Source organism: Calliphora vicina, chromosome 3 (genome assembly GCF_958450345.1).
Source record: "Calliphora vicina chromosome 3, idCalVici1.1, whole genome shotgun sequence".
Classification (NCBI taxonomy): Eukaryota; Metazoa; Arthropoda; class Insecta; order Diptera; family Calliphoridae; genus Calliphora; species Calliphora vicina.
Genome location: NC_088782.1, coordinates 24,303,578 through 24,316,843, shown reverse-complemented (window position 1 = coordinate 24,316,843; position 13,266 = coordinate 24,303,578). Strand labels below are relative to the sequence as shown.

The window sequence follows — 13,266 nt, the reverse complement described above, 5'->3', positions numbered from 1 at the left end:
ATTATGGAATTCAGTAAAAATAAGTAACTAATTTATATAACTTTTACTAGAAAATATTATGATGTTCGGTGAATAATTGGCAACCCCATTACAATCGAAGAGACTGAACATTTTTCTTTGTTAATGATCTAAATCTGTGATCTTCATAAAGAGAATATGTATTATAATAACATGTTATGCAGTTTCTGATCAGTTATTTATTGTGATTTTTGTTTTTTATTTGATAATTTTGATGAACATTGTTGATATTCATGTCGATTTACCCGTAAGCAAAAGATCATCTAGGGCACCTGTTGCCCATGTGGTCGGACAACTGACCTAAATTATCGAAATCAGTGGAATATCATTGGAACGCTCATAAAATTGAGATTTATGTAGCAACCGTAATGACATTTAGAACAAACTTTTTTATGTGCAAAATTTGATGAATAAAATAAAAAAAAACGGCGGCGAATATTTCTCAGCGGCATCGGCTGTTGAATGTCTTCGGCGGCTCAGCTCAGCCGGCTTGCACCCAAAACGACGCAGGTCTCTGATGAGTGGTCGCCATAAAAAGAACATTTCACATATGAAAAAGTATTCCTCTGAAAAAAAATTCCATTGATTTTTTCGATGTCCCCAAACAAAATTAAAAATATCCCAAAATATAGATGTTACCTGAATAAATTAAATTTTTCAGTAACAATGATTTAACACATTAAATCCGACAATTTGAAAAATTCAATTATAAAATTTAATTTTCATACCCTACACCACCATAGTGGGGAGGGTATATTGGGTTAGCGCTGATGTTTGTAACGTGCAAAAATAACACCCACCAATATGCTCAGGATCACTTTCTGAGTCGATTAAGCGATGTCCGTCCGTCTGTCCGTCCATATAAACCTTGCCATCAAACTACAGGTCGAAATTTTAAAGATATTTCGATGAAATTTGGTACAAGCTCTTCTATTGTCCCAAACACAAAGGCCATTGAATTTGTTTAGAATCGATTCATTATCTCCTAGGTCCCATACGATTGCCATATCTGAAAATATGTAGTTAAGCTCTCAAAAATATCTTGGTTATATAGATATCGTAAGTTCTATATAAGACGAACTCGCACCACAAAATTTTGTGACGATCGGTCCATAATTAGTCATAGCTCCCATATAAGGCCCACATCCGATAATCACTTTAACTAGCATAAATCCCTTAAAAGTTTTGATATTCTAAATAAATTCAAAAAAAATATAATATATATACAAAAGTCATGTCATTCAATTCTGTAATGATCTGTACATAATTAGTCATAGCTCACATATAAGGTCCTCTTCCGAAAATCATTTCAACGATTTCTTAAAAATGTTGGTATTCAAATAAAATTCAACACAAAGAAATTTCATATATACAGAAGACATGCTACCTAATTTTATGGTTCATAATTAGTCATATATTCTGGATAGTTATAGATAAAGGAGTTGATATAGCCTTGTCCGTCTGTCTGTTGAAATCAACATTCTGAAGTCCCAAAATAACTTACAAATATGATTGATACATCATTATAACGGGTATTGTACTGGTTCAGTTGATATTTAAAATTTAGAAAATCGGATTACACTTGGCTGAGATGTAAGCAAAAAAACTCGGCTACCTCGATTTTTGTTTACCTATTTTTGACCTATGTATATCTCGATTCTTAAATCATGTACATAGACATTATTGATATCAAATGAAACTCATTTCAAAGACCTTTCCAACTACGATTATAACGCCATAGAAATTAGGGCCGACAATGGGTTAAAATCGGAAAAATATGAAAAAAATTAATTTTCTTCCAAAAATTTGTTTCACCAAAATTTTTGTTGGTGAAACAAACGTGTTCTTTATTCAGTGTTACTTAACTGGTGGCTATGAGAGCCGACATATGATGCTAATTGCGAAAAATATATTTTATTAAAACTTTTTTTAGTTTTATGAAATACAGTTTTTGCTTTTGCTTGGATAAGACAGTAAGTACTCCTTCTAACTACATATTACAATACCAGGGATATTAAATCAGCTAAGGTTATGAAAAGTCCTTCTAGATATGGTGGTAATTTCAGTAAACAATTTTTTAAAGTTTGAATTCATCAATTAGTAAAAAATTGATTTCATATTTGGAAAAGATGGGACAACTAATGCGTTTATAAATTCAAAATTTCTATAATCATAAGTACAGGCGCGGATCCATTTTTCGTTTTTTGACGAAAAAAATTGCTATTTCATCCCCTCTGGATTCACGCCTACATAAGTAACACAAAGTGAGGTCATACAATGTAACGTTATTTCCCATTTGATATCCTTTAACCCCTTGTGGACCAAGGTTTTAAATCGTTGAAAAAGTTTTATTTTTTTTATGAAATAATGAAAATAAGGACTTCAGGAAGTTATTTACAAAATTTTAATTTTGTGGAGGACCTGCAAGGAACCGATATGGACCTGGTACCGTTGGGCCAGCATAAGCCAAAAGATAAAAAACTGATATATTTTTGTTTAAATTTTATTAATGTATTGATTAGTTTTGTATTACAAGTCTATTTTATGGTATTTTACGAAACAGAATTTTTTTCATTACAACATAAATAAACACCACAATGAGAACATGAATTAATTAACCGTTATTCTGTGTAAGAGACCTTGACAAAAGGCAAAAAAGATATATTCCAAAGATGATAGTGTACTTCAAAGTACATTTGGGCAAAAAGGGTAAAATTATGTTTAGTTGTCAGTTTATAAGCTTATTATTGTTATGGTACTTATATGAACCGTCGGTCGACAAAGGGTTAACCGTGTTTTTTTTCCAGCGAAATCAATATATGTATGTAAGTCAAAGCCTTATAGTAAGGTCTAAATGTATATCAACTAAGCTGAAATGTCAAACTTCTTATATAGTTTAATTATGATAATAAAATTTACTTTATTTATATGGATGTGTCAGAAACCAAAAGGCCAACTCCACAAAATAAAAATTAGAGTAAATTAGTGATATTTGAAAAATTGATTTCCAAAATTTATGAAAATGATAAAACGGAACAAATGGTTGTAGTCACAACTTATAAATTAAAACAAATTAAATAAAAGAAGAACAAAATAATTTTCAAATAGTTGACAACTAATAGGATAATAATATAACAAATAGAGAAATTTTCTAAAAGTTAGCTTTTGACAAAATACTTATAAAATATTATATATTTTTTATACATACGTATTTAACAAGTTGTTAGCTCCCAAAAAAAACCATTTAAAGCGCTTGACTACTAGTTACTTACTAACTACAGACATTGGCTAATTATCAAACAAATTCGGTAGTAATCGGAGCAACCAATAAACACAGGGCGTAAACACTTCGTTTAGAATAACGATTCTGAAACGAATTAAAGATTTATTACGAGTTACAAAATAAAAAAAAACATTTTATTGAAATTGCTTTGCTTTGCAAGAAAATTTTAATTTTTTTTTGAAAAATTTTTAAACTTCTTAAAAATCCAACTGTTACCCAACAAAACTGTAAAGAATAGAGAAAACAATAAATTACAACATTACCTAGAAGTTGTATGTTTACATAGAACATTCATAGATCTAATGATAAAAACAAAACAACAATACAGTGTATAAATGTGCTGTGGTGCATGTGTAATTTTACATTTGAAGGGTCTGAATGACTGACTGACTGACTTTTTGTTGCTGTGACATGCCGAAATTCAAAAAACTTAAGAAACAAGAGATAATTGAGCGTAATGAGTAAAATAATCACTTGAACACACACTCAAACTTACCACAGATATTGAGTGCAGTGAGCATTTTAATGCTCACTCAAAATTTGTTCAATCTCTTTTAAAACCATATGCCAGAGAGCGTTAAAGATCGTCAACAGTCTATAAAATGCTTGAATTAAACGAATTGTGATCAGTTCTGTTTCAGTCCCGACTGGCAAAACATCTCTGAAATTTAAGCGTTTACTACAGCCTTAGCTCTTGCTTGCTCGCCTTTGCTTCATACCTCGTATTCCAAAGCCAAAAAAAAAAAATACAAATAACAACAATTATAAATGAAAATTTTGCGTTTAAAACGTGCATGATAAAATCTAGATCGATTAAAAAAAAAATAACAAAAAAGTTGATGAATAAAACAAAGAGAAAGAACAACAATTAAAAGAAGAAAAATCTCCACTACTGTATTTTTTTATACAGAAAAATTGTTAATAAATAACTTTAACTGTAATGTCTATTAACTGGTTTAAAGAACCCAATTTGTGTCAAAGTGAAATAAATTTAAAAAAATTATCACAACTTTTAAACAAAAATAAACTTAAAATGTTTTAAATCCAGTTGCAACAAACAAACTTTCAATTTAGTAAATATTTTGAAAAATTACTAAAAAAAACTGAAAATATTTCAAAAAAAAAAACAATTATAAAATCAAAAAATTCAAATATTTTAAAGCTACAATACAAAAAGTTTTAAAAAACAAACAAAACTTGATTTAGAAAAAAAAAAAAAATTTGAATTAAACAAAAATTTTTAAAACTTTAACGGAAATTTATTGTGTCTTAACAATAGTACAGTGACATTAAAACAAATCATTGATATTTTGCGAAGCTGTTTGAAATAAAATCTTTCAAAATTCCGCCCTCATTGAAAAGAAACTTTTCCAAAACGGAGACCTTTAGAGGACCTATGTCAGTGCTAAACTATTTATTATTGATCTTTAATCAAAATAACGCGCCCACGAGGACTCATCATAATCTAGAATTACTGAACTCTTTTATAACGTAACCCTTAGTGAAAGTTTTACAACTTACAAAACTACAAACAACTGCAACAACGATTTTTTTTTTTATAAATTAAATATTAAATAACAACAACTCCTTCAAGCTGCTGCTGCTGCTGAGAATTCCCCTGCTGCTTCTTAAAATTTACACCAGAAATTCTAAACAACTAAAAATTATCCAACGAAGACGAAAGAAAAGAAAGAAAGAAAATCCTTTTCATGAAAAAGCCTAAAAAATCCTAAAAAAAGGAATTTATTTAAAAAGCAAACGTAACGAAAAGTTATTACTGTTTCATATTTTTCATTTTTCTTTTGAAACATTTTCGAGTGATCGAACAAACGTCAGACGATAAGCTGCTCAAAAACAACAGAAAATATTAGACAGCTAAGATATATAGAGAATTACAAAATAGTTGTGCTTTGACAAAGACACGAAAGAAGTCTAAAAATAATAATTAAAAGATTTTTAATAGGGCTTAAGCCAAGACAAAGAAAGAAAAAAAATATTTTTTAAACAAAGTTTTAAAATAATTTACAACCATTCATAATCTACGAAGAAAACGCCGAAGAAAGAAAATTAAAGTAAGTTTTAATATTATTTTAAAAATATTTAAATTTTTAAAAGTCCTTTTTAATTAATTCCCAAGCCGGCTCTTTAAATATATGCATTCTTTGGTAAATGCTTTGTTCTGTTAACGGCTTTCATGTATTCAACTTATTATTATATTGTATATAATACTAATAATACATAGTTTTCTTGTTGCTTTTATTTCACAATATCTTGAAATTTCTATTTCTATTTTATTTAAATTTTATATTTGATAATAAATTATAGCACGTGAGCTGCTATTGCCCATTAAACACACAAACTTTCCATTAAAAATGATGCTATTTTCATGTTCAGAAAATTTATTTTTAAATGTGAGAAATGTTTAGACAAATTTGTTGCTACAATATTTTGTTATTTGAGTTTTATACAAATTAGAAGAGTAAATATTTTGAAAAAATACTAAAGACTAAATAAAAGTGTAATATTTGTGAAAATTTGATTTAAATTGGGTTTAATTTTTAAAATATTTTTAATTGAATTAAAGATTTTGTTTGACAGTTAATTATTATGTGTCTTTTTTGGTTTGCTAAACACCGTTTTCTTGAGGCCATTTTTTAATGTTTAAAGATTTTGTTTTAAATGGCTGTTTGTTAAGAAATTTAATTAGCAATTTTCAGGAATTTAAATTGGGACAAAACTAATTTCTAGTTAATCTGTCTAGACTTATAATTATGAAATTTATTGTTTAAGATACTTGTTATTATTTAAAAAAAAAATATAAAATGGAACAAATTATGCATTTTACTTTTAAGTGTTAGAAATTTATCATGCCAAGTGAACATAATATAAAATTAACAATTTTTTTTCATTAACTCTTTTGCCACCCAAAGTATTTTTAATTATCGCCATCTGGCACCTTATAATAATTTTGTCTAGGGATTTCCCCGGGAATATTTATTTCGAAATTTCTGTATTTCTAATATTATATCAGCACAGATTCATTGTGATTTGTAGCCAATCGAATGATTCATAGATTTTTTTTAGTTGTGGTAACCGAATTTATTGTTAATCAAATGATCGAAGCATACGATTGACAAAAAATCAATCTCGTAAATACAGAAATTTCTAAAGAAATATTCCCGGGAATTCTTCAGAAACTTTACCCGATTAGAAACCTTAGGTTTGCTTTATAGATGCTTCGGTTTGCTGATAAATAATCACAATGAATCCGTGCAAACAAGTTTTTGTTTGCTAATAAATAATTGATATATCTTAAAGATTGATATTTTTAATTTTTGTAATCTATGACTTTATTTATCACAATTTTCGATTATTAAAGAACATTAATCAAAATAGAACAACATCTATTCTATGACAACTTTATGTTCAACACATTGCTATTTTTTACAATTTTCAAATAGAAAATTCTATAAGTTTTCAATTGTTGGAGAATCGATTTTAGGCTACCTTTACACTATTTGAGTTCTCATATGACTTCGCCTTTAAATGCCAAGATCAAATTATCAACATCACATTTAAAGGCACACAGAGTGTGAGAATTTTGACAACTCAATCCGCTTTTTAAAGTTTTATAATACGAAATTTTGCATATCTAAGTAAAAGCTGAAATAAGTATCAAATCTATTCCCTGAAATATTTAAACAAGTTAAGGAACAGGGTCCTGAATCAGTTGAGTATCAGCTCATTTTAACTTATAATTTGGTGTAGGGTGAAACATGTTTGCCCTTTTTCTGCCCTCTTTTTTTAACAAAAGGGTCAAATGTAAAGTAATGGACATTAAACATGAAAGTCAATTAAATAAAAGGTATTTTCAAGATCTGTAACAATTGTTTTATTGTAGTAACAAACATAAAAAGGGACATAAAAAGGTCAAACTTTGTTCCAAGCTAAAACAGCATACAGACATTATCATTTTCTTTTATGATTAAAATGTTGCCCTATAACTGCACTTTGCACTTTATTGAGTTAATTTTTGATAGACAAATCTGTGAAAGGGTAACATATTGATAACATATTAATGTCAAATAGTTTCACTCATTTGTATTACGTGTTGCCTTTTTATACAACTGTGTAGTTTTGCAATCAGTGCTGAAACTTAAACTTTTGCCCTTTTTCTGCCCTCTTGTTTTAACAAAAGTGTCAAATATTAAGTAATGGACATTGAACTTGGACGTCAATTAAATAAAAGGTATTTTCAATATCATTAGGAACTTTTTTATCTATTTGTTACTACAATATATCTATTATAGTAACAAACAAAAGGCCAAACTTTGTTCCAGACAAAAACAGCATACCCACTTATTGCGTTTTCTTTTATGATAAAAATGTTGCCCTATATCTGCACTTTTTCAGCTCATTTTTGATAGACAAATCTGTGAAAGGGTAACATATTGATTATTAAAGGACAATTAATGTAAAATAGATTCTCTCATTTGTATGACGTGTTGAAAATGTTGCCTTTTTGTACAACTGTTTAGTTTTGCAATCAGTGCTATAACTTAAACGTTTGCCCTTTTTCTGCCCTCTTGTTTTAACAAAAGTGTCAAATGTAAAGTAATGGACAATGAACCTAGACGTCAATTAAATAAAATGTTTTTTGCAATATCATTAGGAACTGTTTTATCTATTAGTTACTACAATATATCTATTATAAGTAGTCACAAAAAGAGGCCAAACTGTGTTCCAGGCAAAAACTACAAACAGACACTTTTAGCATTTTTTTATGTTAAAAATATTGCCCTATATCTGCACTTTGCAATTTCTTGGGTTCTTTTTTGATAGACAAATCTGTGAAAGTGTAACATATTCATTTGCAAAAGGCGTAAATTTGTTTGCTTTCATTAGGACCTTTTTTATCTATTAGTTACTATAATATATCTATTATAGTCACAAAAAGAGGCCAAACTGTGTTCCAAGCAAAAACTTCAAACAGACACTTTAAGCATTTTTTTATGATAAAAATATTGCTCTATATCTGCACTTTGTACTTTTTTGAGTTCTTTATGATAGAAAAATCTGTAAAATGGTAATATATTCATTTCCAAAAGGCAATTAATGAAAATTTGTTTGCTCCCATTTGTATTACATGTTGAAAATGTTAAATTTTTAAACAATAAGTCGCTTAAACAACTTAAAATAATAATGAAAAACTGTAAAAAAGATCATGAATTTAGTTATATTGTGATCATGAAAATAGCGCTATTGTGGGAGGTAACTATTTAAGGAGGCTTCAATCTATATTTGAGAGGCTTCTCTGAATGATAAAGATGAATAAATTAATACAATTCCCAAACTAATCTCAAATGTTTAACTCCTCCGGTATATCTGGATTTGTCTGCTGTCACTGAAAGTTAACTTTTGTGAAAATCATATTTGACAATTCATAACTTAACACCATTTGACGTTTAACTGCAACTAATGAAGTGTCTACACCTGACATGTCTGAATGATTCATAACAGTTTGCCACACATTTCTAATGGTAAAAGAGAACCTGCTGTTAATATGTCATTTACAAAGTTAAGCCATTACGGAAACCACCATTAGTTTTTTTTTGGTCTAATGACAAACTATCACCAAGTGATAAATATAATGGCAAATTTCATTTAATTGGCTGTGCAACAAAGTGTCTACTTAACGCATTTCTCTGAGTGCGTATGCCAACATATAAACGCACGTTACATGAATTTTATTTTAAAATCAGACAGTATTTTATACATATTATGTTGTTCTAAATATAGAAAACCAGACGTGTGATTTTCTATACGTTTAGTTTTTTTTATTTGTCTGTTCTTGTAGCTTATTTGACGACATATTTAGGTGTTGTCTGTCTGTCGGTTCAATTTTCTGAATGACTAAGTATATCGCAGTCTCTGTCAAGGGAATTAAAGTAAACGTAGAGCGTCAAAGACAGAGAATGACTAAAAAGAAAAAAAAAAAAAGTATTGTATGAATGTTTAAGATTAGATACATATGTTTGTATGTACAGATACGTTAAAGAATTTCATGAATGAATGAAAGCATGTTTCCTTTATTTGATAGTAAAAAAAATACGAATAACGAAATAGAAATGATAATATTTAATAAGTGGGTCCCCCTCAGGCCAAAGGTGTATGAGTATTTGCTTGAATATTAGTGAGTCGGTCTATTTCCAAATTTATGTTGATTAATTTCAGCTACCCAACAGAATACTACTCTTTGGCGGTACAATTATTAACTCGTAGCTGTCTCTGATGGTCTGAGATTATAGGTATTAGTGGGTTTTTTCTTTTGCTTAGAGAGTCTGTGTGTGCGCTATGATCTCTAGGAAACGTACTATCTCGGTTGCTGTGTTGTTAATTTATGATCTTGTTAAGTTGTCAACTCACTCAATATTAATGACACTCACTTGTTTTTTATACTTTTCTTAGGACAAGTGTTTCTAAGGAAATTGCGACGAACATTAAAGTAGATTTAGTTAGAAATCAAAACAAAAAAAACTTAAATTATTTAAAGACTTAATGATTTATTCCCTAAAATTTAAATACAATTTCCTTTTTTTTTTTGGTTCTTCTTCTGAAATAAATGTTGTATAATTTTGTTGCCAAGAACCCAACAAACGTTGTCGTATCTATCGAATTTAAGCACCCAATGGGAAACTTTTTTATATTTTTTTTTTTTTTTTCAATTTTCTCTTTGAAATTTTCTGTGTTTGTTTGTTTGTTTTTGGTTTGCAAATTAATTTGTGTTGTGTTTAGCAAAAAGAAATATATAATTTGAAATTCATTTTGCCAGCAGAGTTTGTTAAAATAGGAATGTCACGTAGTCGATTTGATAAGTTTCTAGGAGGTATGTACCCAGCACACTAAAAAGCCATAAGCTATCAAATAAAATAAATAAATTATAATAATTGTTCAAAAAAGCAAGAAAATCTTATTAAACATTAATAATGCTTATCATTAAAAATTAATGAATGAATACATAAATGCGTGTCATTTAAATTGTGTTATCAACATCCTAGAAATTAATTAAAAACTCGTAGTAATTACTCGGTTCAATGACCTTAAATTTCTAGAACATTTTTCATTTTAAACACCTTAATTAATTGTTTTATTTTCTATTTCTTTTTTTTCAACTTTTAGAAAATGAACTTACATCTTTTAATACTGGCCCTGCTGGTGTTCGCCTGTAATTATGGTTCTGAGGCCAGAGCCATTGACGATGTCGACAATTCCATAGAGGCGGGCGGCAGTGATTCATCCCAATCATCTGCAGCCGCCTCATCATCATCTTCCCTGCATCCTCGTACCCGTTTTGGCCAGGATTGGATTAAATTTACCAAAACTCCTCCCGCAAAGATTTTACAAAGTTTGGGTTCACCCGTTGAGATTGCCTGCGAGGTGATGGGCTCTCAAATCCCCACCATACAATGGGTTGTGGGTCATGTTCCCTTGTCAGAGGTAAGTTGAGAGAAAGGAAGCATAATTTTGAATGAATCTTTAAAAGATTTTTATAAAAAATCCGGAACTGTATAGAAAACCTTGATGTGGTGAACAATTTTACTAGAAAATTTTTATCTCGTGAAAGATTTTCATAGAAACTCTTGATATGGCTAAAGATTCTTGATCTGATGATAGATTTTCATAGATATTATTTATCTATTAAAAGATCTTTATACAAAATCTCGATTTGGTAAAAGATTTTCTTAAACAATCTTATGAAAACAATCCGGTGAAAATTTTTCAAAAACTCTTGATCTGCTGAAGGATTTTCATTGATAATCTTGATTTGGTGAGAGATTTTCATAGAACATTTTGATATGTTGAAAGATTTTCATAGACAATCTTGAGATTTAATAGAAATCTTGAGATGGCGATAGATTTTGATTGAAAATCTTGAGCTGACAATTGATTTTCATATAAAAACTTGGCAACAGATTTTGATAGAGATTTATCTTTATTGGAAAATCTTGGCAATAGATTTTGATAGAAAATTGTGAGCATTAATAAAAAATCTTGAGTTGGCAATAGATTTTGATAGAAAATCTTGACCTGGCAATAGATTTTGATAGAAAATCTTGAGCTTTAATAGATAATCTTGCTTAGGCAATAGCTTTTGATAGAAAATCTTGAGCTTTAATAGAAAATCTTAAGCTTTAATATAAATATCTTGAGTTAGCAATAGATTTTGTTAGAAAATCTTGATCTCTAATAGAAATTCTGGAGCTTTGTTGGAGCTTGAGTTGGCAATAGATTTTGATAGAAAATGATGAGCTTTAATAGAAAAGCTTGAGTTGGCAATATATTTTAATAGAGAATCTTGAGTTGGCAATAGAGTTTGATTGAAAATCTGGAGCTATAATAGAAAATATTGAGTTGGCAATAGATTTTGATATAAATTCTGGAGATTTAATAGAAATTCTGGAGCTTTAATAGAAAATCTTGAGTTGGTAATAAATTCTGATAGAAAATCTTGAGCTTTAATAGATATTATAGAGCTTTAATAGAAAATCGTGGGGCTTTAATATAAAATCTTGAGCTTTTATAGAAATTCTGGAGCTTTAATAGAAAATCTTGAGCTTTAATAGAAAATCTTGAGTTGTCAATAGATTTTGATAGAAAATCTTGATCTTTAAGAGATATTTTAAAGTTTTAATAGAAAATCTTGAGCTTTAATAGAAATTCTGGAGCTTTAATATAAAATCTTGAGTTGCTAATAGATTTTGATAGAAAATCTTGAGCTTTAATAGAAAATCTTGAGCTTTAATAGTAAATTCTGGAGCTTTAATGTAAAATCTTGAGTTGGTAATAAATTCTGATAGAAAATCTTGAGCTTTAATAGATATTATAGAGCTTTAATAGAAAATCGTGGGGCTTTAATAGAAAATCTTGAGCTTTAATAGAAATTCTGGAGCTTTAATAGAAAATCTTGAGCTTTAATAGAAAATCTTGAGTTGTCAATAGATTTTGATAGAAAATCTTGATATTTAAGAGATATTTTGGAGTTTTAATAGAAAATCTTGAGCTTTAATAGAAATTCTGGAGCTTTAATATAAAATCTTGAGTTGCTAATAGATTTTGATAGAAAATCTTGAGCTTTAATAGAAAATCTTGGGCTGGCAATAGATTTTGATAGAAAATCTTGGGCTGGCAATAGATTTTGATAGAAAATCTTGAGCTTTAATAGAAATTCTGTAGCTTTAATAGAAAATCTTGAGTTTGCAATAAAATTTGATAGAAAATCTTGAACTTTAACAGAAAATCTTCATCTGACATTATTTTTTTTTAAATTTTTAATCAAAACTTGAAATTGGTGACAAATTAATCCGGAAATTTACAGCTTGTTTTCTATTTGTTTAACAAATTATGCTATAAGAACAAAAACACAAATACTAAACCATTTCCCTTCCCCTCTTCTAATTGCAGATCGAAACCATTGAATCCAATGTAATCTCTGAATCGAGTGCCAGTGCCATTGTTAAAGTACGCTCTGTGCATGTCATCGATCATATGTTGAGTGAAGCACGCACCTACACTTGTGTAGGACGCACTGGATCCAAAACCGTTTACGCCTCCACCATCGTCTATCCTCAGTCAGATCTTAAGGATCTCGTGCAAGTACGTGAAAAGCCCTTCATGGGTCATGTTAAGCCACGCATTGTCTACAGCGAAAGAATGCATTTAGATTTGGTCGGTTCCAATGTTGTGTTGCCCTGCAAAGTTCATGCCCGTCCCAGAGCCGAAGTATTCTGGATGAACGATGAAGGTAATTTGATTGAACAAAATCAGCGTTTCAAATTGTTGCCCTCCGGAGATTTGTTGATATCGGATTTGAAATGGGAAGATATGGGTGCCTATAAATGTATAGCCCGCAATGCTTTGGGCAAAGATACAGCCGATGCATTTATTTATCCAGTACAGGTAAGATC

At 29.2% G+C, this 13,266-nt stretch overlaps 2 protein-coding genes across 3 annotated transcripts in view; both read left to right on the top strand.

Annotated features, from left to right (window-relative positions):
- Window positions 1-13,266, top strand: part of ImpL2 (Ecdysone-inducible gene L2) — a 65,829-nt gene that overhangs the window by 52,108 nt on the left and 455 nt on the right. Inside the window, exons 1-3 of one of the 2 annotated variants that reach the window (XM_065504266.1) lie at window positions 5,122-5,373; window positions 10,481-10,798; window positions 12,764-13,258. In XM_065504266.1, the coding sequence (XP_065360338.1) occupies window positions 10,484-10,798; window positions 12,764-13,258 (810 nt within the window). In that variant the 5' untranslated portion in view covers window positions 5,122-5,373; window positions 10,481-10,483. Of the gene's footprint in view, window positions 1-5,121; window positions 5,374-10,480; window positions 10,799-12,763; window positions 13,259-13,266 lie in introns of those variants that run through there. The other variant, XM_065504265.1, reaches the window with a different exon arrangement.
- Window positions 4,417-4,973, top strand: LOC135954189 (uncharacterized). Its single transcript, XM_065504267.1, has one exon. The coding sequence runs from the start codon at window positions 4,698-4,700 to the stop codon at window positions 4,794-4,796; it is 99 nt and encodes a 32-aa protein (XP_065360339.1). The 5' UTR covers window positions 4,417-4,697; the 3' UTR covers window positions 4,797-4,973.